General features: G+C 43.8%; 1 protein-coding gene across 1 annotated transcript in view; it reads left to right on the top strand.

Annotated features, from left to right (window-relative positions):
* The window catches only part of hsh2d (hematopoietic SH2 domain containing), a 42,560-nt gene extending 19,372 nt beyond the window's left edge, over positions 1–23,188 (top strand). Inside the window, exons 4-6 of the mRNA XM_039767041.1 lie at positions 77–242; positions 3,103–3,402; positions 21,961–23,188. Coding sequence (XP_039622975.1) covers positions 77–242; positions 3,103–3,402; positions 21,961–22,506 — 1,012 coding nt within the window. The 3' untranslated portion in view covers positions 22,507–23,188. The remainder of the gene's footprint in view (positions 1–76; positions 243–3,102; positions 3,403–21,960) is intronic.
* Positions 23,189–24,127: the final 939 nt, after the last annotated feature.

Below are 24,127 nucleotides of genomic sequence, written 5' to 3'. Positions count from 1 at the left end.
TGTCCACTTTTGTCCAGGCCGGTTTGACTCTATGTGAAGGCTTTAAGCCTCTTTCTGTTCCTCTTTCTTTCTACAGGACCAGGGACTGCATCCGACATTTTATGATCGATGTTCCCAATAACAGCCAGTACCAAGTGGTGGGCGAGTCACAGGTTCATAGATCACTCCAGAACTTGGTGGACTATCACAAGCACATCCCAGTTGTGCCATTCAATGAAGTTCTAACCATCCCATGTGGTCAGGTGAGACATCTACATGTGTGAATTGTATCGTAGGGTGCAGGTGGTCTTACTGTTTGTTTTTTCTATTTGCTCCTCTGGTCCATTGGTATCTTGAGTAACCATCACGTTGAATTGTGGACGGGCTGCTTCCTAGAAGGCTTATGAGAGACTTATGTCCTTCTGGCAAGCCTCCCAAGTAGACTTCATTTGTTCATTTCTTTCTAATGGTAGACTCATGCAGCTTCACAACTGGAGGTCCCATAATGAAATTCTTGGCTTCTATGAACTTGCTGAGGTGGCCTGACCAGAACAAGCTGATGGTTGTTTAAAATCTTCTCCAGTTGTAGATGATATTCCAGACAGTGTAATGATCGATTTCCAGTTGTTTGGAGATCTTTTTAAATGTCTTCCCAGCCTCATAGGCATCTAGAACCTTCTTCGGCATGGGGAAAACACTCACTTCAACAACAAACTAAATGTTTGACAGACTCGGACAAGATCCTCCCTAATGATGTTCTGATCATTTACACCTGATCTGGTTCACCTGACTCTTATTTGAGGTATTTAGGACAGTACGAAGAGTAGGGGTGGATGTACCTTTTCTACATGCGAAAGTTGCATTTATGTTTATTTAAATTATACAATAGACTACAAAATGTAAATGTGGCCTACTGTTTGTTTTGTTATATCACCCTTCTGGGTAGATACTGTTAAAGTGAAGATCAATTCTCGATACATCCACATTTGTAATGAAAGGGAAAAAAATATATTCTTCACATGACGGCAGATCTTTGTAAAGGCACATTACGCTAGACGATTGTTTTCTTGTTTCGTACTTTGAGTACATCCTGTAATTATCCCTTTCTTGTGGTTATTATCTATCTACTATATAATAAAACACTAAGATCTGTGTGTCCAGTTCCTTTAGAACAGGGGTCCCCAACTCCTGTCCTGAAGGACCACAATGGCTGCAGGGTTTTGGCCATTATTTTTTGCTGCTAATTAACTCCTTTTAATTTTAATTGACTTATTTTTAAAGATTTGTTCCCCTGAATTTCTTCCTCGTTCCTCTCAGTTGCTTCGTTTATTTCGTTAAATGGCACCCAAGCAGAAAGGAAATGTGAAGTGAGGGAGCCAGCAGAAGATCAGCTAAGTCAGGGCCTGAAACTCCAACCAGTTGCTTCATTAGGTGCCGAGTCTTCTTGTTAATTAAATCCGTTCTTCAGTTCAATGGCTTTTTGCTGCTCTCATTGTGCGATAGATAGATAGATAGATAGATAGATAGATAGATAGATACTTTAGTAATCCAAAGGGGAAATTCACATACTCCAGCAGCAGCATACTGATAAAAAACAATATTAAATTAAAGAGTGATAACAATGCAGGTAAAACAGACAATAACTTTGTATAATGTTAACGTTTACCCCACCGGGTGGAATTAAAGAGTCGCATAGTGTGGGGTCTCCTCAGTCTGTCAGTGGAGCAGGACGGTGACAGCAGTCTGTCGCCGAAGCTGCTCCTCTGGCTGGAGATGATCCTGTTCAGTGGATTCTCCACGATTGACAGGAGCCTGCTCAGCGCCCGTCGCTCTGCCATGGATGTCAAACTGTCCAGCTCCAGCGTCTTCCTCACCAGTTTGTCCAGTCGTGAGGCGTCCATCTTCTTTATGCTGCCTCCCAAGCACACCACCACGTAAAAGAGAGCGCTCACCACAACCATCTGATAGAACATCTGCAGCATCTTATTGCGGATGTTGAAAGACGCCAGCCTTCTAAGGAAGTATAGTCGGCTCTGTCCTTTCTTACACAGATCATCAGTATTGGCAGTCCAGTCCAGTTTATCATCCAGCTGCACTCCCAGGTATTTATAGGTCTGTACCCTCTGCACACAGTCTCCTCTGATGATCACAAGGTCCATGAGGGGCCTGGTCCTCCTAAAATCCACCACCAGCTCCTTGGTTTTGCTGGTGTTCAGATGTAAGTGGTTTGAGTCGCACCATTTAACAAAGTCCTTGATTAGGTTCCTAAATTTCTCCTCCTGCCCACTCCTGATGCAGCCCACGATTGCAGTGTCATCAGCGAACAATAGCAGACATTTCCAAAATTGTTGATTTTCTCTGTTAAAATATCAAGTGGACCTGAGCAGATCAGCATTCCTGAGACCTTCATCTTTAGTTATTTTCAGATATAAAGATGACACAGTTTGCTGGTCACATTTTGGCTCATTTTGTATCTCATTATTGGCTGCTGATTAAGGAAAAAGAAACAATTGAGAGGACTATGTCTTCAAGAGCAGGTCAATTACAATTAATTCAAAAGAAGATAATTAGCAGCAAAAACAGGTCACTGATTAAGAAAAACGGTTTAGAATGAAAACCTGCAGCTACGGTGATCCTCCAGGACCCCTTCTTTAGAACAATCTGATTGGTCAGTGAGAAAAGAGAAAGCGTGAGAGTGGCATACATGAGGCGGAGTAATGGGGCAAACTTGAAAGACGGGAGGTAGAAAAGTGGACAGGACATGAGAAATGCGCCTTGAAAGCAGTGACAGAGTCCAGAAGCAGACTTTACGGGAACACGCCGGAGAGAGGGAGCAGCGGTGAAGAGACATTCAGGCACACGTGCAAATACAGAGGAAAGATGGTGAAGGTCCATGTAGGGTGAGGGATAGTACATATTTTTGAATTTTTAGTGCTCCTTTGGTTCTCCTTGGAGTTGCTCCGAGGAATTTTGGAATGGCTCATGCGCTCCCCCATCTGGCCACTAATATAAATGTCTATGTTAATTTATCTGTGTTTAACTGCTTTGTTAATATAACATTACTTTTTGTATAGATATGAGATTTTTCTTGTTTTGTTTAATTTCAACACCTTATATTTACAGGCCAAGGGAGCTAAAGCCGATTACGAGGAGCTGCTCTTCTCCATTCAAACAGCCCCACAAAACCCGAGAAGCGAGAAAGCACCCATCCAGTGTGATCCAGACACGGAGACATCTCCACCTCCACTGCCCAGTCGCTCATCCCCACACTTTAATTGGAGCCATCCAGGAGATGTTGCCAATGGGCACGCTCAAGACATTTCACCTTCTCCACCTGTGAACAGTCAGCCTTTCATCCCCGGGAGCCTCTACCCGTGTCTAAGTTTGGAGCTGGGCAGCCCGAGCTTCACTGTGGACGTCAATGTGAGTGCTGCCTGTTTAAAATGGATTCAATTTATAGTATCCTCACTAAGTGAAAATAACTGTACTTTACTTTTTTAAAAATTTTTATTGATTTTATTGTAATCACACAACATTCCATACAAATAGATAGATTCCCTAAGAAAGAGAGCAGAGGAAAACTTAGGTAGTAAAAATAAGTAGATAGATGAATTCATAAGTCAGTCAGTTTCCATCCATCCATTGTCTAACCCACTGAATCCGAATACAGGGTCACGGGGGTCTGCTGGAGCCAGTTTCCAACCCGTTATATCCTAACACAGGGTCACGGGGTGGGGTCTGCTGGAGCCAATCCCAGCCAGCATAGGGCGCAAGGCAGGAACCAATCCCAGGCAGGGCGCCAGCTCACTGCAGGGCACACACACACACACCAACACACCAAGCACACACTAATAAGGACAATTCAGGATCGCCAATGCACCTAACCTGCATGTCTTTGGACTGTGGGAGGAAACCCACGCAGACAAGGGGTGAACATGCAAACTCCACACAGGGAGGACCTGGGAAGCGAACCTGGGTCTCCTAACTGCAGTGCTACCCACTGCGCCACTGTGCCGCCCATGAATTCATAAGTGAATAAAGATAAATGGAAAAAAAAAAAAGAAAAAGGGAGAGAATCTGCTTCCTCAATGCTTTAAAAGCTTATTCTAAAATGTTATTGAGAAGATCCTGCCAGGTTTTGAAAACGTTCTACACAGATCCTCTAAGTGAGTTTTTAATTTTTTCCACTTTCAAATAACATTTAACATCAGGCACCGACTGACTTAACAAAGGTGGGTTAGGATTCTTCCAGATGAGCAAGTTAAGTCTACATGCCAATAGTGTAGTAAAGGCTGTTATAGTTTGTTTGTCCTTCTCCGCTTTAAGCCCCTCTGTGAGCCCACCAAACACAGCTGTTAGTGGGTTAGGAGGGATTGTGACACCAAGGCTGTCTGATAGGCAGTTAAAGATGTTGGTCCAGAATTTTATTTACTTGCTGCAGGCCCAGAACATGTGGCCCAGTGAGGCTGGAGCTCGATTGCAACATTCGCAGGTTGGATCTCGCCCTGGAAACATTTTGGACAATTTTAAACAAGATAGATACGCTCGATATATAATTTTAAGTTGAATAATTCTATGATTTGCGCATATGGAGCTCGAGTGAATTCTGTCCATGGCTTCCTTCCACTCCTTTTCTGAGATGTTGAGTGAGAGATCCTTTTCCCACAGCACTCTGGGATCATTGAAACGGAGGGGACTGTAAAATGTTTTTATATGTTACGGAGATGCTGTCTGAGTCCTAGAAACTGAGCAATATTTTTTCCAGCATAGAGGGAGTTTGGAGGTGATGAAAATTGGGCAGGTTCTGTTTAACAAAGTTTCTGATTTGAAGTTAGTGAACAAATGTGTTGCTGGAAAGTTAAATTAGGAGTGTAATTGTTTGTTGGGTGCGAAGACATCGTCTATGTACAGATCTCTAAGTGATTTAATCCCAAATGTTTTCCAGACATTAAAAACTGCATACATTTGCGAGGGTTGAAAAAGGTGATCATCATGCAGAGGTGCCACAGATAAAAGATTCTCGGTCTTAAAATACTTCCTACATTACCGTACGTTACTAAACAATACACTGTTTACATAAATAAAGACAAAAAGTAATTTTAAGACAGGATAAAAAGAAGTGCATCTGAATGATTACCAGAAACAAATGATAGTGATATAAAATCCTGTTAATGTAGTGACTGATATTTGAGTGGTTGGCAATGGAGGAGTGGAAAACAAACAACTCCAGTTCATTTTGAACATGTTTATAATTTTCACATTTCCCACCCACCGTGTTTTTCCATTTTCTTTAATGGGCGCTGCCATTTAACATTCTTTCTTAATAGTTATGATGTCCTTTGCTTTCGTATGACTCCTGGATGTCACAAAGCATGACATTACAACTGTCCACGTTTGTGCCAGTGCTAGATACTTCAGATGTCTTGGGGTAAAAGACGTTATGATAGGCATTCTTGAGTCTGAGTTTGGTTTTTGTTTGGACTTTAATTGCACAGTCTCTTCCTTATTTGGTTTAGTCGCCAACCCATTCACAGTTCATGGTTTCTTCTCCTGGACCTTTTTGTCAGAGCTTTGGCCAGCCGTATTATTAATCTCTGGTAGAACACTTGAGATTCCACTGTTGGTTAGAAGATTAAATGAGGTGAAGTCACATGGCCTAGGTCAGGCAGAGACATGGAACAAAATGACAAATGAAGAAGTCATATCTGTGGATTTGGAATTGCATTGTTTTGTTTTGACAGCATTCATGTTTTAACTCAATAGTGTGAGATACACTAGGGTGGCACGGTGGCGCAGTGGTAGCGCTACTGCCTCACAGTTAGGAAGCCTGGGTTCACTTCTCGGGTCGTCCCTGCCTGGAGTTTGCATGTTCTCCCCATGTCTGCGTGGGTTTCCTCCCACAATCCAAAGACATGCAGGTTAGGTGCACCCTAAATTGTCGCTAGTGTGTGCTTGGTGTGTGTGTGTGTGTGCGCACCCTGCCCAGGGTTTGTTCCTGCCTTGCACCCTGTGTTGGCTGGGATTGGCTCCGGCAGACCCCCGTGACCCTGTAGTTAGGATATAGCAGATTGGAGGATGGATGGATGGAGATACACTAGAAAATGCATACAGACCTACAAAATGCACTTGCAGGTGAACAAAATATTTTTTGTGATGTTTTAATGCAAAATATCCAGTTTGTTTGGGTTGAAATAAGCTATTGGAATAATCGTTAGAAAACAGGAGTAGCTCTCGGCCATTTTCATTTTGTAAAAGTAGCTCTCAGGGGAACAAAAGGTTAGAGAACCCTGGTGTAGACATTTCAAAGGTAGCCATCGAGATACAAAGCCCGACAGGAGCAGCAGTTCCTGGTCTTTACTGGGGTATTCTGAAGTGTAGCCCTTTCAGGTGAAGCGATCAGATGACGGATCGACACGTAAGCAACTCCTGGCGTCCCTGGTAAGGTATTGAAGTTTGGGTAGCTGCCCTCGGCTAGTGTTGAGATGTTCTTGCTTTGATCTGGTTTTGTGCTGAGCGAATATTGAACAGGTAGTTTTACAGGACAGATGTGTGAATCAAGGCTAACAGTTTAGGCATTTCCAGTATTAACTTGTCCACCAATATAAAAAAATCCTTTGAAGTTAAAGTGCCTTTTCTGGACACTTGCACACCACAAAACAGATGGTTATACATGTGAAGAAGTGTATGACCTCCCCCAGTAATGGGATCTAGTTAAGGAGCTACTTATGCACTGGAAAGTCGGAATTTCCAAGTTCCAAGTAGGAAAGTCGGAATTACTATTGGGAAAGACGAGAGAACTTCACCAACTGTGTCCAGCAGGAGGGTACTCACTCCCTGTGAATCGAGTATTTTTGTGATTGCGGCGTGTTACTTAACCCGAATCTATATAGACATAACATAAAAGACGATAGCCCTCCCTAGTGATACGGCGGTAAGAAATCACGCAGGAGAAATAACTTAACTTTGTTAAAGTTATAGGAAAAAGATCAATGAAGCCTGTGACAAAACCCAATTGGGAGTGGGGGGCCGGAGGACTGGAGTCTGTTGTCATTGCAGATGCGGAAAGCATTTTCAGGATGTCGACGTCTTCCATCCATTCGTTGGCTTCAAAGGTGTGCCGGGCAATGTTCCAAGGCTTTATACTCTTTCTTCACATGCAGGGCCCCACTTCAGATAAGCATGTACCGGCCTCAGGCGTAGGGGAACCTGGGCCAGGTACAAGCCACTGATGCTACAGGGTGTAGCTACAACGATATGGTGTCAAGCATAAAAGAAACAGACAGCAGTCAGCAGCGAGTCTCAGACCATACTTCTTTGTTCTCTCTGTCTTTATTCTCCTTTTCCCAGAAATATATATATGCTTCAGTTTCTGCCTAGATCAACATGGCAATCAGTGAAAACAATGATGCAAGCCAATTTCCTCTGCATAACAAATAGTGTAAACACATTTACTTTGAGTACTTGATTAGAAACCAATTTTCCAAGGAAGCAGACAGTTCTGTATCCCCACATTGTGCGTAGATGAGATACTAAATCGGTGCAGTCTGACTGTTCAAAGCAGGTGACTCTTTAGCAAGACAGGTCAATATTTATGTCCTGTAGATAGACATCAGCAATAACCTGTAGCCGAATTTTCCAGAAATTCTGCCTTTTCTTTAAAACACTGGTTTATAGCCCATTACACTAAGCAACACGCAGAAATGCCTTTTCTTTACAATACTGAATTCTAGCCCATTGCACTCTCTCCTCCTTTTTTTTGAGATGTCTCCTGACATCTTGCTCCAAAGGCTCTGCCTTCGGTTCAGTGCCTATTGTGTCTCAACCAATGGTCTTAATAGGTAGGTAATAATCAAATCCTGGGTATGCTGGATACACTGTTGTGTGGCTTGGTAACAGATAGATAGAATTCTGTATAACTGCATGCATCCCAGGATGCCAAGGCTGGTATGATGGCTGCCCCAGTCTGTGGTATGTGAATACGTTTCTGGGTCTGACAGTGCGAGTCGATCTTCTTAAAGTGTCCCCTTCTCTGTCACTCTGGTGTTCTGTTCCTAGGTCTTCTTGAACATTTGTGGGTTCCAATGTGTAAAAGATAGCCCAGCCACAGACAGACACGACAGCACAGTTCAAAACACACGGGTTTATTTCCGCTTATTATTTACAATTTGGTTCCCGACACTTACGATTCCTAAGTCCCTTTAACTCTCGTCTTGCTTCAGCGGCCTCCACTCTTCCTTCGCAAGCTCCGTCTATCTCCTCCCTACTCCGGCTCGTCCACTGGAGTGAGGCGGCCCCTTTTATCTTGCCCCGGATGTGCTCCTGGTGCTGATGATGGTCTTCTGGCAGCACCTCCTGGTGTAGCGGAAGAGCTGCCCTTGCACCCGGAAGCACTCCGGGCATACACAGTTCCTGGGGTGGCAGCACTTCCTCCTGTGGCAGAAGCGCTGTCCTCCCGGGCTCAGGAACCATCCAGGCAGCCCCTTGGTTGGACCACGGACCCCCACGGGGCTGCGCCTCCCAGCTCCGTAGTCGTGATCCTGGATGGAAATCAGGGGAGCTGCCCTCTTGCGTCCAGGGAAAACACTGCCCCCTTCCTGGTCTTTCCCTGACCCAGGCGTCCCGGTGGGGCAAGGTCCCTGGCCACCTGCCACAACTGCTTCAGCAATATTTTCCACCTGTGGTTCAGCAACACTGGTCTCCATTTCCAGTCCTTGTTCCCTTGATGTTCCTTGCGAAAAATTTCTGTCAAGTTTTCGTGGTTCAGGGTAGAACTCTCAGGCCTTGGCTCTGAGTTGGAGTGTGACTCAGGTTCTGTGACGTCATATCTGACATGCGCAGGAAAGTGTGGCAAGTGGCGGGGGCCATATGAGGTTTAAGCGTCCTCATCGGCATGATCAGATGCTGAGTCTGGTGTCTCGCCATATGTTCTTGCTGGCCTCTGCCTTTTCCTTTACACTGTATTCGATTTAGTGTCTCTTTCAATAGGTAAATCATTTCATTCATTCTTGGACAGGTGTGTCGCGTTGTGGGTTCCTTAGTCTGAGAGGACCTTTTACTCCTGTTTCCCGATTCCCGCCTCTTGGTACAGCCAACTGCTCTGTGTCCCATCTGACCACAGTGGAAACAGTGGGGGCACAATTCTTTTCCCTGCTGGACACATCCTCTGCATCTTTGTTTGGGACTAAGACTTGATACCTGAGAGTCCAGTTGTGGAAGTGCATGAACGGCTCTCCAACTATTGGTATCAGTATATTTCACAATGTTTTCAAAATGTTCTGCTGGTTCTGATACTCGAGCCATTAATTGCTTCACAATCTTTTCAAAATTTCTTTCTAGCACAGATACTTGAGCTGTTAGCTGCTCAATAGTTGTACTTTGAGCTTGAGAGGCACGGATAGCTGTCAGATTATCATTATCGTTAAGTTTCACAATCGTTTTAAATTTCTTTGCTAGTTCAGACACTTCAGCTGTTAACTGCTTAACAGCTGCACTGTCCACTTGCATCCTATCATTTGCCTGACTCACTTTAGTCTGATCAGCCTGTGTATCGTCTCTACTCTACTCTACTGAGTTTACAGTAACTGAGCTAGGTTTATTCAGTGGGTTGAGTCGCTTTATTCTCTCTGCTTCATCCCTGGTCAATCTAATTATCCGCTCTAGTATTACAAAATCAGTCACCTTCGGGTCAGTGAGAATTGGTTTTAGGTCTTGTCTGATGTTGTTATTTTTTTCATTCAACCCTTGATAAAGGGTATGAAGAAATATGCCCTGCACTAATTTTCTGTCATAGCTGAATTCAGCTCCATGCTGCTCTGATGCCAGCAGCACATGCTGTCAAAGATCCATTCATCCATCCATTTACCAACCCGTTGAATAACAGGGTCACGGGGGTCTGCTGGAGCCAATCCCAGCCAACACGGGGTGCAAGGCAGGAACCAATCCCTGGCAGGGCTACAACCCAGAATTGCCAATCCACCTGTGGGAGGAAACCCACATCGACACGGGGAGAACATGCAAACTCCACGCAGGGAGGACCTGGGAAGCGAACCCGGGTCTCCTAACTGCGAGGCAGCAGCGCTACCCACTGTGCCACCCCTGTCGAAGATCCATTATTCTATATACAAATTCTTCAGATGCTTCCCTATCTTGTTGCTTCGTATTGCTAAGTTCCTAAAACAGTTCTGTGCTATTTTTCTTCCTTAATGTGTAGCCTAAGAAATTGTTTGAGTTCTTCTAATGTGAGATCATCTCTACTCATGAGAACATTTTTGAAGATACCAGGTTTAACGACTTCCACTTTCAATACAGACTTAACAATTTCAGACTCTGTAAATCCCTCATGTAGCCCTACATCTATTTGTTTGCAAAGGTCACTGTATAAAATTTCAGAACCCCCATCATAGATTTGGCCACCATGGACTTTGAACTCCCTGCGAGGCAGAAAAGCAGCAACATCAGTAAGTCTTACCACTTGATCTGAAGCGATATAAGAGAGGCATCCTTTCCCCAAGTCCTCAGAGTTCCTCCTATTTTCAAAGTTTGTGCCAAGATGGCTCAAATGAGTATCCTAATCCAGTCCTGTGGTGATGGCACCTGTACAATCCTTACTCCTACCAGGGGTGAAACCCTTTCCGGTTATCCATCCATCCATTTTCCAACCCGCTGAATCCAAACACAGGGTCGCGGGGGTCTACTGGAGCCAATCCCAGCCAACACAGGGCACAAGGCAGGAAACAAACCCCAGGCAGGGCGCCAGCCTACTACAGGGCACACACACACACACACACTAGGGCCAATTTAGAATCGCCAATCCACCTAACCGGCATGTCTTTGGACTGTGGGAGGAAACGCAGACACGGGGAGAACATGCAAACTCCACACAGGGAGGACCCGGGAAGCGAACCTGGGTCTCCTAACTGCGAGGCAGCAGTGCTACCACTGCGCCAAACGTGCCGCCCCCTTTCTGGTTAGGAGTTGTGAAATCATATCCTGGAGGTGAAGTAGGTCTGACATGCCTCCGTCCTCCAAATTTCCCAACTTATCACTCTTAATATAATCAAAAAGGAAATAATAAAGTTCTTGTTCACCTAGTTGTGAGAGTTCTACAGTTTCATTCCCTTCTTTATCTTCTATGATTGCAGCCAGAATGCTGTTGATTGTTGATTGTAATCCAGTAATATTCATTTCCTCTGGATATCCCAGATCAGCATCTTGCGTGGTCCGGATGTTGCCATCTCCCTTCTGTACCTGAAGCTGGGCTCCCTGGATGACAATTACAGGGGTCCTCCCTGAAGCTTCACAACAGGAATTTCCAGGTGTAGTGATGACTGTCTCCACGACAGGGTGCTGATCCCGGACAAGCCCCCAGTTGTTACCGGCTTCAGGTGTAGGGGAACCTGTGCCAGGTACAAGCCACTGATGCTACAGGGTGCAGCCAGAGCCATATGGTGTGAAGCATAAAAGAAACAGACAGCAGTCAGCAGCGAGTCTCAGACCATACTTCTCTGTTCTCTCTCTTTTTTTATTCTCCTTTTCCCAGAAATTATATATATGCTTCAGTTTCTGCCTAGATCAACATGACAATCAGTGAAAACAACGGTGCAAGCCAATTTCCTCTGCATAACAAATAGTGTAAACTTTGAGTACTTGATTAGAAACCAATTTTCCAAGGAAGCAGACAGTTCTGTATCCCCACATTGTGCGTAGATGAGATACTAAATCAGAGCAGTCTGACTGTTCAAAGCAGGTGACTCTTTAGCAAGACAGGTCAATAAGTATGTCCTGTAGATAGACATCAGCAATAACCTGTAGCCGAATTTTCCAGAAATTCTGCCTTTTCTTTAAAACACTGAATTCTAGCCCATTACACATGCAATTCCAAACAAGACCACGATGCTTAAACAAGGATCCAATTCCATGCTGACTTAGTAGATAGAAATAGCACACGGTTACAGCATCTCACAGCCTGACTGAAAGTTGTTCATTTGTCCTAATCCATCTGCTTGCCTGGCAGTTCTGTGTGAGCCCCTGTGCTTAATCTGGCTATGTGTCAGCTTTGCATATTAAATTTAGACTTACGCCAACCCAATCTCAAAATCCAAGATGGCTGCACCGTGCATCAACAGAAGTGAAACCTGAAGTACTATGCTGTCTCTTAGAACTCCTGTCTGTTTGTGTCTCCTTAAATCAGTCGTACACACAGTACTGTACAACGTCTACTTTTGGATGTGCAAACTAACAGCGAAATGCATTGTTATCAACATGTTTAGCAGCTGTCTATATTCCAAACGAGCAAGCACAACAGGTTTTCCTGGAGACATCTGCATTAGTTTACCGAATGTTTTACTTTAACACGATCAACTCGGGTGTGACGTCATTCCCAGCTCAGATATCCGACATCCAAGGTAAATGGAATGCAGCATTAGTTACTTGGAAATTGTCAATGGTGAAGTGCTGCTGGGATTAAATAGGCTGAAATCTAACAAAGTACAAGGATCGGTTAACATTTATCTTTGAGTGCTTCAGGAAGTCCTAACTGTATGTATACCCTTGAAGCTGTCCACACAATGGGGAAATTCATAAAGAACGGAGGCTAGAAAATACAGGGTGACACAGAAAAACGGGAACTTGTGAAATGCGTAGTGGCAGCCATGTGCAGTTGGTAGCACTGCCGAACAGGGACCTTGAGCTGTAAACAGTCTTGCCATTTAGTAATTTAGTAATCAATTGCAAGGCAATCAATGGCAGCTGTGCGAGAATTGTTCGGTAACCGTGTCATCTCAAGATTCGGTGACATTCCCTGGCCCTCGAGATCACCGGATTTGTCTGTTTGTGATTTTTTTCTTGTGGGGCTATCTTAAGAGTCGGGTCTACACGACTTGGCCAAGGACACTGAATGGATTGAAACAAAGAATTTAAGACGAAATTTGTGGAATCCCAGCTGAGATGTTGCAGCAATCAATGGGGAACCTCAACAGCAGATTGGAAGAATGCATACGTACAGGAGGACGCCATCTACAGGACGTAATTTTCAGACATTAATAATTTGGATTACTGTCTCTTAAAAGGCAAGTTGTAGTGGTTCAATTGCTGTCAATAATTTTTTTTTGTTGTTGGATTTCTTCTATTTCTATTGGGTTTTTCAAAAGTTCCCATTTTTCTGTGTCACCCTGTATTATCCCGTTGTAAAAAGAGGGGGATCGGACAGATCCAAGTAATGATAGGCCAGTGAGCTTACCGTGCATTCTGGGTAAATGAACGGAAGCAACTATTAAGGAAGAGACCGAGCAGCACACGTCTAGAACAGGAGTTTTAGCAAACACTCAACGTGGATTCAGACGAAGAAGGTTGTGCTTCATTAATATGCTGGAATTCTATGAGGAAGCAACCGAAACAATAAGAGAGGTGCAGACGATATTATTGTGTTCCATAGAATTACTTACAAATGCTTGAACTCACTGCAGTTTTTTCTGTCTGGCCTCCTGATCCAGAATTACGACATACGATAAAACTGCTCGACTCGTCTTTTTCCAGACATCAAGATTTTTGGGGTCCCCCCCCCTCGTTCTTGGTCCTCTAGACCTTGTAACCCTCATTTTTTAGGCCATTTTTGTAGTATATTTTGTGCAGGAAATTACACCCTCATGATAAGAAGGAAACCAAAAGGTGACTTCGGCAAAAATGATCACAAAGACTTGACGTTGTGTGCCCAGCGCATTAAGTGACTCCCATTGGGATGCAAGGAGTCAAACCTCAAGAAAATGGGGATTAGTAACATAGGCCTGTGGAGTGTTGTTTTATGCTATTTTGAGGTTGCTGATCAAAAAAAAAAAGAAAATATTACTGGTGGTCCAAGCCTTCTAAGAGCCGCTCGCAGAAGGTTAAAAATAACAAATGTCAAACATAATTATGTCGGGTGTCATTTAAGACGATTTCAAAGTCAGTGGTTACAAATGTGATGTTATTTTTGATCTTTGATCCTTTTTCTGGGGATCCAGCCCTCTATACACCCATGTCATAGAGTGAAAAAAATGACAAATTTCTATGACAATCTTCAGATTTTAAACATGTGAGTTGAAGCACATATTTTAATATTCAAATATCTGATGCAACTGTACTTATATATTATGCACTTCTATCTCATAAAGTAAACCATTACACTTCGTATCAACACCTCAAATTAGGATGGCTTACACCTATTTGGAGTTTTTTATCGTTAGATGGCTTATTATAAGGTGTGACGTCCATCCATCCATTTTCTAACCCGTTGAATCCGAATACAGGGTCATGGGGGTCTTCTGGAGCCAATCCCAGCCAACACAGGAACCAATCCTGGGCAGGGTGCCAACCCACCGCAGGACACACACAAACACACCAAGCACACACTAGGGCCAATTTAGAATTGCCAATCCACCTAACCTGCATGTCTTTGGATTGTGGGAGGAAACCCACACAGACACGGGGAGAACATGCAAACTCCACGTAGGGAGGACCCGGGAAGCGAACCCGGGTCTCCTAACTGCGAGGCAGCAGCGCTACCACTGCGCCACCGTGCCGCCCCAAGGTGTGGCGTGAAAGGTTAATTATCAAACTAAAAGAACATTAGAACACTCTAGACGAGAGCAGGCCATTCAGCCCAACAAAGCTCGCCAGTCCACTTATTTCTTCCAAGAAAACATCGTCAAGTTTTGAGAGTCCCTAACGTCTTACTGTCTACCACACTCACTTATTCCAAGTGTCTATCGTTCTTTGTGTAAAGAAAACTTCCTAATGTTTGTGTGAAATTTCCCCTTAACAAGTTGCCAACTGTGTCCCCGTGTTCTCGATGAACTCATTTTAAAATAACAGTCTCGATCGACTGGACTAATTCCCTTCATAATTTTAAGCACTTCAGTCAAGTCTCATTTTATAAACTCTAAAGGCTCAGCTCTTTTAATTTTTCCTCATAACTCATTCCATGTTGCCCTGGACTCAGCCCTGTTGCTCTTCTCTGAACCTTTTCTTGTGCTGTTATGTCCTTTTTGTAGCCTGGAGACCCAAACTGCACACAGGACTCCAGATGAGGCCTCACCAGTGTGTTGTAAAGCCTGAGCAGAACTTCCTGTGACTTGTACTCCACACATCAAGGCGCTATATAACCTGACATTCTGTTAGCCTTCTTAATGGCTTCTGAACTGTTGGGAAGTCGATAGCTTAGAGTCCACTATGACTCCTAGATCCTTCTCATAAGGTGTACTCTCGATTTTCCGACTGCCCATTGTGTATTTAGACCTAATATTTTTACTTCCTATGTGTAATTCTTTACATTTACTGACATTAAATTTCATCTGCCACAAATCTGCCCAAGCCTGTATGCTGTCCAAGTCCTTCTGTGATGATATAATGGATTCCGAAGTGGGAATTCAGGGAGCGGCCTGTAGATGGGTACAAAGCCAGGAAATAAAGGATTATGGTGAGGGGGGGCTTTTTTGTTAAAAATGGTGTCCCTCAGGGTTCGGTGCTGGAGCTGCTGACATTTTTAATTAACATAAATGATTTGGACAAAAATATAATCAATAAGCTTGTTAAGTCTGCAGAAGATTCCAAACCTGGTGGAAGGGTAGATGATGTCGAATCAGCTAAATTTATACAGAGCCAGCATGCAGGCTTGGGCAGATTTGGGGAAGATGAAATTTAATGTCAGTAAATGTAAAGTGTTGCATTTAGGAAGTAGAAATGTGAGGTTTGAATACACAATGGGGGGTCTTAAACTTGAAAGTACATCTTATAAGAAGGATTTAGGAGTCACGCTGGACTCATCACCATCTCTGTCTGCTATGTACACAGCGTACAGAAGTGATCAAGAAAGCTAGTAGGTTGTTAGGTTACATCTCCCAATGTGTGGAGTACAAGTCCAGTTAAGATATATAACACACTAGCGAGGCCAGGGGTCACGTCAGGGGTGTGTTTTTGCTCTTGCTCTGTTCAATGCTTGTATGGACTGTGGGGTCCAGCGGCTGTGGGATCTGTTGGTGAAGAAAGATTCATGGATCTTGACTTTGCTGATGATGCTGTGATCTTTACTGAGTCAATGGAGGCTCTGATCAGGGCTCTCGAGACACTGAGTGCGGAGTCTGAGTGTCTGGGCTTGCGAGTGTCCTGATAAAAACCAAAGAGCCAGGCCTTTGATGACCTCGTGGGCACGGCCATCAACAGAGTGTCTGTCTGCAGAGAGAGTGTCGACCCAATTGAGAGGTTTACTTACCTCAACAGAGACATTCACATCTCTGCTGACTCTTCCTATGAACACGCACTGGGAGAGCATGGGGGGTCATGAGGTCGCTGGAAAGGCATCTGTGGCGTTCCCATTGTCTATGCAAAAGGACGAAGGTCCAAGTCTTTAGAGTCCTGGTGCTTCCTGTCTTGCTATATGGTTGCAATACATGGACGCTATCCAGTGACCTGAGACGAAGACTGGACCCTTTCAGTACTGTGTCTCTCCGGAGAATCCCTGGGTACCGTTGGTTTGACTTTGTGTTGCTCATGGAGTCCCGAATGAGGCACATGACCTGCATTGTGAGGAAGTGTTAGTTACAGCACTACGGCCATGTGGCTTGAATCCCCGAGAGTGATCTGCCTCACAGGACCCTCATTGTTGAGGACCCCAGTGGGTGGACCAGGACAAGGGGACGCCCACATAACACCTGGCTGCGGCAGATAGAGGGTCATTTTCGGAGGGTGGGACTGGGCCGCGTCTACCTAGGGGGTTGCCAACTACGATCCTAAGCTGTTTTATCGTGTGGTGGGAGTGGCAACGTGCTGCAGCAGTGCAGGCTCCCCAATCTGATCTGACCTGACCTGAGTGAGGCCTCACCTTGGAGTACCGTGTTCAGTTTCAGTCTCCATATTGCAAAATTATTATAGCATCGCTAGAGAAAGTCCAGAGGAGAGCAACTAGGCTGATTCTGGGGCTAAGAGGTATGAGATATTGAAGAAGACTTTTTATTAGATTATATAAGATTAAGAGGAGAAAATAATTGAAGTGTTTAAAATTGTAAGAATAATTAGTACAGTGAATCCCAGTTGTTAGTTTAAAAATAAATTCTGCAACAAGAATATGGGGACATGGTTGTAAACTTCTTACGGACAGATTTTGCTGAAATGTTAGAAAGTTTTTCTTCTTGCAAAGAACCACAGATACATGGAAGAAATTCCTAAGTGGTGTGGTGGAGGGCAGGATGTTAGGACCCTTCAGATGTTGACTAGATGTTGTTTTGGGCAATCCAGGTGATTAGGGTGGACTAGCTTGTCGGGCTGAATGGCCTGTTCATGCCAAACGTTCTAATGTATGGAGCAGGGGTGTGCAGCTCTGATACTGGAGGGCTACTGTGGCTGCAGGCTTTCATTCTAACCATTTTCTTAATTAATGACCTGTTTTTGCTGCTAATGAATGACTTTTCCCTTCATTTTAACTTACTTGCTATTTAAGATTTAGACCTCTCAATTGTTTCTTTTATTTATTAATTACAAGGCAAACAATAATGACGGGTAAACACCCGACCGGCTAACCGTGTCCATCACACGATACATGAAAATAAAGACAGGTGAAGATCTCAGTAATGTTGGTCTTATCAGGTCTACAAAACATCTTGATGGCGCTTTCTGCTGTGGCAGAGTGAGAGCACCAACATGCCATGGAATTCTAAAACGAGTTAAATTAACAAGAAAAATCACCTTCTAATTATGGAAACGGTTGGAGTGATATTGGTTGGAGTTTGAGGCCCCGGCTTAGCAGGTCATCTGTTGGCTCACTTCACATCTTGTGTTTATTTGGCTGCCATTTAAGGAAAAAAAGAAGCAATTCAGAGGATTGTGAAATAATTAAAATGATAGTAAAAGAAGCCAAATTGGTTACCGATTAAGAACGTGGCAGGAAGGAAATCCTGCAGCCACTGCTGCCCACCAGGATCGGGGTTGGACACCCTTGGTATAGAGAATTCACATTTACAGTGATCCCTCGCTATATCACGCTTCGACTTTCTCAGCTTCACTCTATCGCGATTTTTTTCTCATACACGCTTACGTCACTACGCATGCGCTTTATGAGAACTTTTATCTAAGCCCTACGATGGCTCCTAAACGTGCTGCTTTTTCTAAGCCTTCTGACAATAAAACTGAGTGCTGGAGGAAGATGCTTACTATCCAGGAGAAGGTGAAACTCTTGGTTATGATTAAAGATGGCAATACCCTACAAAAGCCTCCTCACGCATATGAAAAGACAGCGCCAGCAACTGCCTATCAAGATGTTCTTCAGCCGCGCACCCAGACACCCACTGCCTACTCCTAGTACTTCTTCACTGAAGACAACAACGCACCTGCTGAAGATACTGCACCACCTCTGAAGACTCTCCTACTGAGGTCGTACCTTCATAGGTTTGTGTTTGTGTGCAATTAAATGTACAGTAAAATAATCTACTATAAAAAAGCGTTCTGGATTGTCCTTCCGTCCTGTGAGTGCAAAGCGTAGCGGTATTCCACTTATTACAGACTTACTGCTTGCGGCTTGAGGTACGAAGCGATGCGATGTGAGCAGAGTTCTGGTGCTGTCATCATTCCCTTGCTTTTGTGTGTGATGCGCTGGAAAAATAGACAAAATTATGTGTCTGGAAATAATTAATGTTGATGGAGTACAAATTCGGGCTGACATTGTACGACTTTGGACAGGCACTTGAGGGGATAAAAAAAAAACGTAGGTTTTCGGGAGCTGTTATGAATGGGCACTTTGATGTTCTCATTCTCTACACTTACATGCCTGATGTACACATGGAGCGCACAAAAACTGAGGATAAAAGGCGAGTGCGCCTAGTAATATGATATTTGTAACGTCTAATATGTCTTATTTTCTCTTATTTTGTCTAATATATTGGGTAATACAGGTGTAATGGTGACTAAAGGGTGTTATTTCATGTCTAGAGGGCTCTAATAATGTTAAAAAACGTATTTAGAAGGTCGTAAACAGGTTTTCTATACTCTAACTGCGAAAATATTCGATTTATAAATAAAGAATCCTACTTCGCGAAAATTCATTTATCACGGTAGAGTCTGGAACGGATTAACCGTGATAAACGAGGGTTCACTGTACTAAGGAAGAAATACATAGAAACCATGACACTACGCAGAGGTGGCATCTCCAGATGCTCTTATCTGGCAGACCTGGGTGGGTGAGAAGGAGTACAGGACTTCACCAGTGTGGCCATATATACACAGGTGCTGACCCATTGACTACTCTGTAGGCCAGCATCAGGGATTTGAAATGAATGTGTGCTGCTACAAGAGGCCAATGTAGAAACCTGAAGAGAGGATTGACATGTGCCCATCTTGGCTGGTGGAATACTAGATGGGCAGCTGCATTCTGGGACATCTGCAGCTGCTTGATAGCGCATGTGGGTCCTCCTGGAGTGCTTCCTGTGATATGATGGTGCAGCTCCAAAGCACTTCCGGCAGCCTCCATGGGACCCAACAAAAATGTCCCCCAGGACTACAATACCCAACATGCCTTATATCTGCATGCATGGATAAGCATGCAGAGATCCGAGCCTGTGCACCCTACAATCTAGTGTTCTGCTGGAGACAAAGCCCTGTGTAAGCTGTCTCCCCCTGTCTTTCCATCTTGAGGGCGTCCTGGTCAGGTAAGGATGCTATCCGTCCCTCACAACTATTATAGGGTTTTGATTAAAAAAAAAGAAAAACTAAGGAGAAAAGCAGTAATGTCTATGCACACTGGAAACAGAACAAAACTAAACTAAAAATATTGATTATTAGACACAGTGCAGTCTTCGGAAACTGCAACACATCTGGTACAATTTATTGGTTAAAGGGAACAATCTTCATTCAATAAGGGAGTATCGGTATAGCTATACTACAATTTCATTTATAGTATTGTATGATAAAAATAATATAAAATCTAAAAAAATAAAAAAGGTTCTGTCTTAATTCTTATATCCCGACATCTCCTCCTAAAATGACAGGCCTGAGAATACCGTATATACTTGCGGATAAGTCAGGACTTATCTGGTATTTTATAATGTCGGTCGTATAAGTCGAATGCGAAAAACTCTAGCTATTGGTCCAAGAGATTATGATCTGCTAACGCCCACCTGAGAGGGTAACCACGGGGCACACAGCCTTTTGTTTTCTACGTCATATGCCTACGTGACCATACAGTAATACCCGAACTATTCTGAAGCGATGTTTGCATTGATTTGTGTTTTTAGTATCTCACACTCTCATACACCTTTATCGTAAGAGCATCCCTTATCTACGATGGAGCGATCGATCAGAAGAAAATATGAAGCTGGTTTTAAATTAAAAGTCTTTGAAGTGGCGAAAGAAATTGGTAACTGCGCTGCTGCAACAAAATTCGATGTGTCTGAGAAACTGATGCGAGATTAGAGGAGGTGAGAAGATGTGAAAAAAAAAATGTGTCGTATTTTTGAACGGACATATAAGTCGGGGTCTGATTTTATGATCGATTTTTCAGGTTTCAAGACTCGGCTTATATGCGAGTATATACGGTACTTCAGAAGTGAAATAGCTGATCTGTCATTACTGGTACATCAATTATACTGTTTCACGTGTGAGTCCCTGTCTTGCACCCCAAAACAAGAGGCTGAATCTCAGTACTTTAGCAAAACCAGCCTTTATTCCGCTTCAAAAAGGAACGGCACGGTCATTTATTATAGCGGGATCTACCACTCTCCTATACACAGACACAGCAATCAGGGAGGGTTGTGGCCAAGTAATACTGCTCCCCTACATTTATAATGTTCCTGATGACAGATGCTTATAGCTCTACCGTGATCGGCTCAGATTTGCTTTTGTGGCGAGTTGCTGCAGCGCCTGGAGCCTTCGGTTGCCCCGGCAATGGATAAGCTGTCTTCCATGAATGTGGCTATCATGCCTTGGGATGCTCTTCAGCATATTGTCCCATTGGTGGGAGTCCCAAAAGAGTTTAGAAACCTTACAACTACAACACAACACAATAATTTAAAAGAATTAGCTCTGAAAGCCTCTTCTTTGTAATTTAGCAACAGTCATAGAATTTTTAAATTTGTTAAAAACATCCATTCTATCACATTTGAGAAGTTATCTGTCAAGTTCTGGTAAAAAAAAAAAAAAAGACCATCCTGTGTGACTGAGTAACAGGCCGAGGGGAACAAAAGGATACCAAAAAGAAGGGTTGAGGCACCAGGCAGGTGACCCCCGTTTAAATGATAAAGCAAAAATAATTAAACAGCGCCCAGGGCACAAAAGAAAGGTGGCTTGTTCAGCCTTGCACAAAATCTTCAAGAAAAGCTCAGTCCTCGATGACGGTTTGGTTTCAAGTGGGGGGCACCCACTCTTAAGGTGTCTGAGTCATAAGGGGCGGGGCCCAACTCTGGCAATGTGGGCGTAGTTCTCTGTGGCCTTCTTGTTGGTACTGAAGTTTGGAAGTGAAGAGACAGTTAGCGGCAGCGCTCCCTCTCATCCCGGAGTGGCATTGCACACCTCTTTAGAGCCAGGAAGGGGGGTCCTCCAGTCACACATGCGTGACACCTGCCTTTATTCTCAGAATAATAAAGCTTTATTTTGGGTTACGGAAAGGGTGTACAAAATTAACCTCCTGCTGTTAGACATGGTGTGCCATGCTACCCATTCAGAACATTATGTGCTTCAATTTATTTGATCCCAATTTGTATTTTCCTGTGAGATGATGCAAGTCTCCACAGTGCACAGTATGTGTGTGTACCTGAGATTTAGTCATGTTGATAGCCATTTGTTTCCATCGGCAAAATACCCGAATTTATAAGGTAGCTGATTGGGTAGACATTTTACTAAACTGTTACACTTGACAGATTTTTAGAGTTAATGTTTTTAAGAATCATCTGCTGGCCATAAGCTGCTGGCTGGAGTAGGGCAGGAAGTTTTGATGTAATGTTTAATTCAGTCGTCTTTTTTTTTCAGGCTCTCAATAAACCACAACTTCCACCCCGAAACAGACCACTGGTGATGAAGTCCAAAAGTATGGAGCAGTTAGATGTCCAGGGTCCGGCGCTCCCGCCGAGAAATTTGAAACCTCTGTTTGGATCAAATTCCAACATGACCCCAGGTCTTCTGCGTAAGGACCTCAAACCACCCAATTTCCTCAACCTAATCCAAATTAAGAAAAAGCTCCACAAGAAGAAAGAACCCATAAACAGACCACTTCCTGGAATTCCACCATGTCCAGCCCAAGGTGCTCCACCCAAAGTGCCAGAGGCCCATATGAATAACAGATCCCCACTGGAAGAATGTGAAGATGGAGGAAGGCCTCAGTATGGTTCTGCTGAGGATGGGCTCAGGAATGACTGCCCTTCAAGAGTGAAGAGAATGATTGAATTTTCTCCTGATAATTCTGATTATGGGGCTGGTGTCCTACACCTGTGTGCCAATCCAGAAGAGCAATTGGACCCGGACAATCTACCTTTGGAGTACCTGCAACCGCCGCCCTACGCCCCGGGCTACTACTGAACATCGAGGGTCGACGCTGAGAGGCTGGGTGGACGGGTTCCACTTTGAAAGACTTGAGTTGCAGCATCTATGAGTGGTTTTAATTGTAGGACATCATCCCAGAAATGTAGAATCAAATCATTTAATATTTGGAAATGTATGAACTTATTTAACAAAAACTGCTGAGATTAAAAATGTTTCGGGAACAGCTCAGAGGTGTTTCATGGGAACTCAGGCCTGCTTCGATGTGACTGCTGAAGAACATTCTGGTGTGAAACTCTTGACGACTGAAACCCTGAATCTTCTTACTCTTTCACAGGGCAGGAGGGAATGTCCAGCTGTCCCGTTTCAATGAAGATTTACGTCCTGCAGTGGCCATTCCTAATGGCAGGCCAGCTGCTTTTATTTGCACACTTTTATTTTTCTTTTTTACTGTTTTAATTTATTGGGTCTTGTATCTACTGTGGCTCCTCCTATAGACACCCATACAGTAGCTATAGTCCAGGGGTACTTAAACATTTTACTATGAAGACTCAAATAAGCAAACTTAAATCCAAGAAGAAGATTATCACCCTAAACACAGCAGAGCCATACAATAAAAATCAATGTATGTCTTTGTTTCCATTCAATTATATTACTTGAAGAGAAAAGTGGAAAGCAAACATACCTATTATATAATAAAACACTAAAGTCTGTGTGTCCAGTCCCTCGAATCAATCTGATTGGTTAGTTTAGCTTTGGTGTGATTGGTCAGTTTGACAAAAGAGGAAGTGCGAGAGTGTGAGACACACAAGAAGGAGTAAAGATGCACACTGAGAGAGTCGCCTTCAAAGACGGAAAGTATAAAACTGGACAGGAGGTGAGAAAGGCGCCTCAAAAATACCGATGGAGTCGGAGAAGCGGGCGTCATAGAATTGCACTCAGAACAGGGAGCGGAGGCGAAGAGGCATTAGGAAAGGTGTAGGAGAGAGTCACCTTCGAAGACAGAAAGTCAAAAACCTTGGAAATGGTCTGAGAAGCAGGCTTTACGGGAATGTGTGCAGTGAAGTGAAGACACATTAGTGAAGGAGTTAGAGGCACGCTGAGAGTCGCCTTCAAACATGGAAAGGAATACCGCTGGACAGGAGGTGAGAATGGTGCCTCAAGAAGTACTGACGGAGTCTGAGAAGCGGGTGTCATAGAATTGCACTCAAAAGAGGGAGCGGCAGGGGAAGAGACATTAGGAAAGATGTAGGAGAGAGTCACCTTTGAAGACAGAAAGTCAAAAACCTTGGAAATGATCTGAGAAGCCGGCTTTACGGGAATGTGTGCAGTGAAGTGAAGACACATTAGAACATTAGAACACTCTAGACGAGAACAGGCCATTCAGCCCAATAAAGCTCGCCAGTCCTATCCACTTATTTCTTCCACACGTTAGTGAAGGAGTAAGAGGCACGCTGAGAGTCGCCTTCAAAGATGGAAAGTAATAACACTGGACAGGAGGTGAGAATGGTGCCTTGAAAAGTAATGACGGAGCCTGAGAAGTAGGCTTTACAGGAACACACTCAAAATGGTAGACGTTCAGACACGTGTGAATACCGAGGAAAGGTTGCTGAAGGTACACGCAGAGCAAGAGATGGCAAACTTTCTTACTTACTCTATT

The sequence above is a fragment of the Polypterus senegalus genome, chromosome 10, assembly GCF_016835505.1.
Source record: "Polypterus senegalus isolate Bchr_013 chromosome 10, ASM1683550v1, whole genome shotgun sequence".
Classification (NCBI taxonomy): domain Eukaryota; kingdom Metazoa; phylum Chordata; class Cladistia; order Polypteriformes; family Polypteridae; genus Polypterus; species Polypterus senegalus.
Note: the sequence above shows the minus strand (reverse complement) of the source record. Positions and strands in the feature narration are given on the sequence as shown.